Genomic DNA, 3,304 nt, shown 5'->3' with positions numbered 1-3,304 from the left:
TTCTATACTAAATTACTCTTTCTATATATACTAGTATAGTATCTGAGATATATATACAATATTTAGGTATACTTTTACTCTCTAACTTATTGTAGATAGCTTTATTTATCTTATTATAATAAAACTTTATAGTTGTAAATACTGTTCTTTAAGTATAACTTTTTATTCCTATATTTCTATATATAGTTCGAGTTATCTAAAACTATACTAGTCTAAAAGTCTATTTATGACTTACTAGAGATTATAAGAATACTATATTAAAAAAAGTATAATAGATAGTTTAAGTATTTATTTTATAAACTATGACTAACAAAGATACTAATAATTATCTACTATAGTATTTAAAGTATAAGAGAATACTTTACTTTGTAGAGTTTCTAGAGAATAGTACTATAAAGTAAAGTATACAGTCTTAGTTACTAGTTTGTCTAATACAAATCTAACTAGAAACCAATAAAAACTTACTTGAAAGCGATTAGTTTGAGTTTCCAAGTTACAAGGTTAAAAAAGCTATCTCGTTGAATCTAGCATTTGGTTTGTATGGCGCTGCGCATGTCTACGCGATCTCACATATAAAATTGACGACCTTTGACGTCGTTTCCGGCCGGGATCTGCAAACCTATAACCGCCGAGCAATAGGTTCCTATATACTATAAGGAGCCCACTTGGATACTCAGACTCTATATGGTGACTGGCTGTATTGACGCTGGCCGCTACTATTGCTTGTAAAATTAAAAATATAGCGCGCTTAGTAGCTATATAGCCTATGTCGGGCGTGTGCTACACGCACTTTGGCATTGAGACGGCAACTTTTGCTGGTAAAGCCCGCCCGTTGTCCTTGATGTGGCAATTGGAGTACAGTGGCAAAGATCCGTGGCCGGAGAGTCGGTTGTCGTTGCGGGCGCACTACAGCTGCCGTTGTTTTCTTCGGCGTTTAGCTTGTAGGCGGTGCGCAGGCCGGCTCGGGTAGTCGTTGTGGGCGCACTACAGCTGCTGTTGTTTTCTTCGCGTTTAGGCTTGTAGGCGCTGCGCATGTCTGCTCGCTTTGTATTTATACAGACCTCGGCGATCTGAAAAGTTCGTTGCCGGCCGGCGTTTGCAAACCCACGGCAGTTTAAGGAGGGCCATTGACACTGGTCGCTGGTACGAGTGCTCAGACTTGTATCGGCGCTTGGCGACAGGCGCCCGCCGCAACGATTGCCTGCCAGAGGGCAATCGTACAGGTGGAGTCGTTGTAGCTTGCGTGGGGTTGGCTTTTGAAAGCCATTCGGACTGAGTGCAGCGTATGCTGTATAAATCCCACTCGTTCGGACTGAGGCCTTTGAATTGTGCTCCGACAAGGGCAACGCAACTGCTGGCTGCTCCAAGGCGGCGAGGTTGCACCATTTTCGCCCATGTCGCGGCAACGGTGTAGGCTGCTTGTTAGATGCGCACCGTTTCCCGCTGCTTGGCTGGCCATGGGCTTGGGGAGCTGCGGTTTTGGGCTGTTTACAGCGCCATCCGGGCGACCATTACTCGGTTCATACTTGTACACGCTGTTTGACGGGCAGCAATTGGCAAGCTCACCCCTTGTGACTTGCTGCCCTGGCTTCGCAACCGCTGGGCGCCTGTAGAGGCGGGTGCCGTTGGCACTGCGCTCTTGCTCGCGCCTTTGGCACAAATTGGAGCGCGCCCATTACTAGCAACTTCTGGGGTCAGAGGCATCGTATCAACTGCTTTACTGCAGTTGGAACGGCCCATGGGGTCGTGAGAGTAGAAGCTGGGCCCAACTTGTGTCTAGACTCTAGCGGGGTACCTGGCCTAATAGACGGCGGCCGGCTACTTGGATCCTAATCTGCAGACTTGTCAACAATTAATTGGATTAGCATTATTAATTCCCATCTAGTTAAAGGCTGCCTAATAAAGTAAGTCTTTTCAACCTATACAGAATCAATCATGTTGATTAATGAATTATTAACAAGTCTACTAATTTGAAATAGTAGCCGGTTTGCAGTCTCTTTTTGCGCAGTGAGGCGTGGCAGAGGGAGGCAGTGGGTGCGGGCAGCAGGATACGAGGAGACACCATCTGTGACTTTATTTATGCTCGATTCCGGAAGAAAAGGATGAAACCCAAAAGTAGTCTAATTTCTAATCATCCGCCTCATATTCGTTTGCGTTGACTATTTCTTTTGTGCATCCTTCCGTATCGGTATCTTGATACCCTGCTGTGCAAAGCACTTACTGAGCGGTGTGCTCTCAATTACACCTGGAACTTCTTGCAGAGTAGACTGTAAACTGCTCTGAGAAGCTGTGTGCAAGCAAGACCTTTACCGTGTGTGGGCCCTGACTCTCGGCACCACCGTGTTTGTGCCGCTGCCAATGTCGAAGAGGCTGAGCTTGAGTCGAAAGTGCCCTCTGTCCGGACGCTCAGATCCTGCAGCACGAACCAGAAGCCGCTTTGCCGTCGAGTCGTTGAGACGACAAGCGTTGACGGCATTCATGCCGATAAGATTGCGCGTGTGTTTGAACTCATGGTGCGGGCATTATGGGTGCCTGGTGTTGCCGTAAGTTTGGGCGTACGCCGATAGCTAGCGGCGGTCCAGGCTGCGGTACGGGTACCCCATTACGGGCCATGCGAATATGACGCATGTGCGTCGTCATCTGTACGGTGGATCTACTGCGAATGGCTGTTGTACGTACTGCCGGTCTGCGGCGCGGATACGAGTCGTTGTGCTACTGCTGATGCTGACTGTGGAGCTGCGCTGGAATGCCGCACTAGGTGACAGCGCGTACCTTCCTGTTCCAGAGGTCCACCATGAGGACAAAGTAGTGCTGTCGATGTCGTTGAAGTCCAGCTCTCGCCCCGTAATCCGGTCATAGACGATGAGGCGATACATGGCGCGGCGTTATAGGCCTGCGGTCTTTATCGCCGAATCCACACATGCGCGCTCGAATAGGTTGCTGTTCGACCTTCAACTCATATCTCCTTGCACTCCCAATCAGGCGATCCTGCGGAACTACTTCTGGCGACCGTATTATTTCTGCTGTGCGGATTCCAGGCCATTTGGAGTGTACAAGGTACGATTGGTAGCTGATGATGGTAAATATTGTTGTAGATGGCGAGGAATAAAGAGCAAAACCCTGGGTTTTATACAGACCGTAGCTGCAGGTGCGGCCGCATCATGTGATGCCCACCCAATGTTGTCCAGCTGGCTATCCCAACCAGCCATGTAGTCTGCAAAAGCAGTCTATACGGAGAGAGAGCCATCACGTTCCCATTCCATTTGTCCCGCAGCGGGGATGCGGAACTAACGCAGAAAACCCG

The 3,304-nt window shown here is 48.1% G+C and overlaps 1 protein-coding gene across 1 annotated transcript; it reads right to left on the bottom strand.

The window, feature by feature from the left end:
* Positions 1-1,011: 1,011 nt before the first annotated feature.
* Positions 1,012-2,876, bottom strand: PtrM4_154660 (uncharacterized protein; the record flags this gene model as incomplete). Its single annotated transcript, XM_066110398.1, is given in 3 exon segments — positions 1,012-1,415; positions 1,435-1,649; positions 2,680-2,876. 3 exon segments carry the CDS (start codon positions 2,874-2,876, stop codon positions 1,012-1,014), a joined length of 816 nt encoding a protein of 271 aa, XP_065958579.1.
* Between the last annotated feature and the right edge of the window lie 428 nt (positions 2,877-3,304).

Source organism: Pyrenophora tritici-repentis, assembly GCF_003171515.1.
Source record: "Pyrenophora tritici-repentis strain M4 chromosome Unknown M4_contig_00050, whole genome shotgun sequence".
In the NCBI taxonomy this organism is placed as follows: Eukaryota; Fungi; Ascomycota; class Dothideomycetes; order Pleosporales; family Pleosporaceae; genus Pyrenophora; species Pyrenophora tritici-repentis.
Note: the sequence above shows the minus strand (reverse complement) of the source record. Positions and strands in the feature narration are given on the sequence as shown.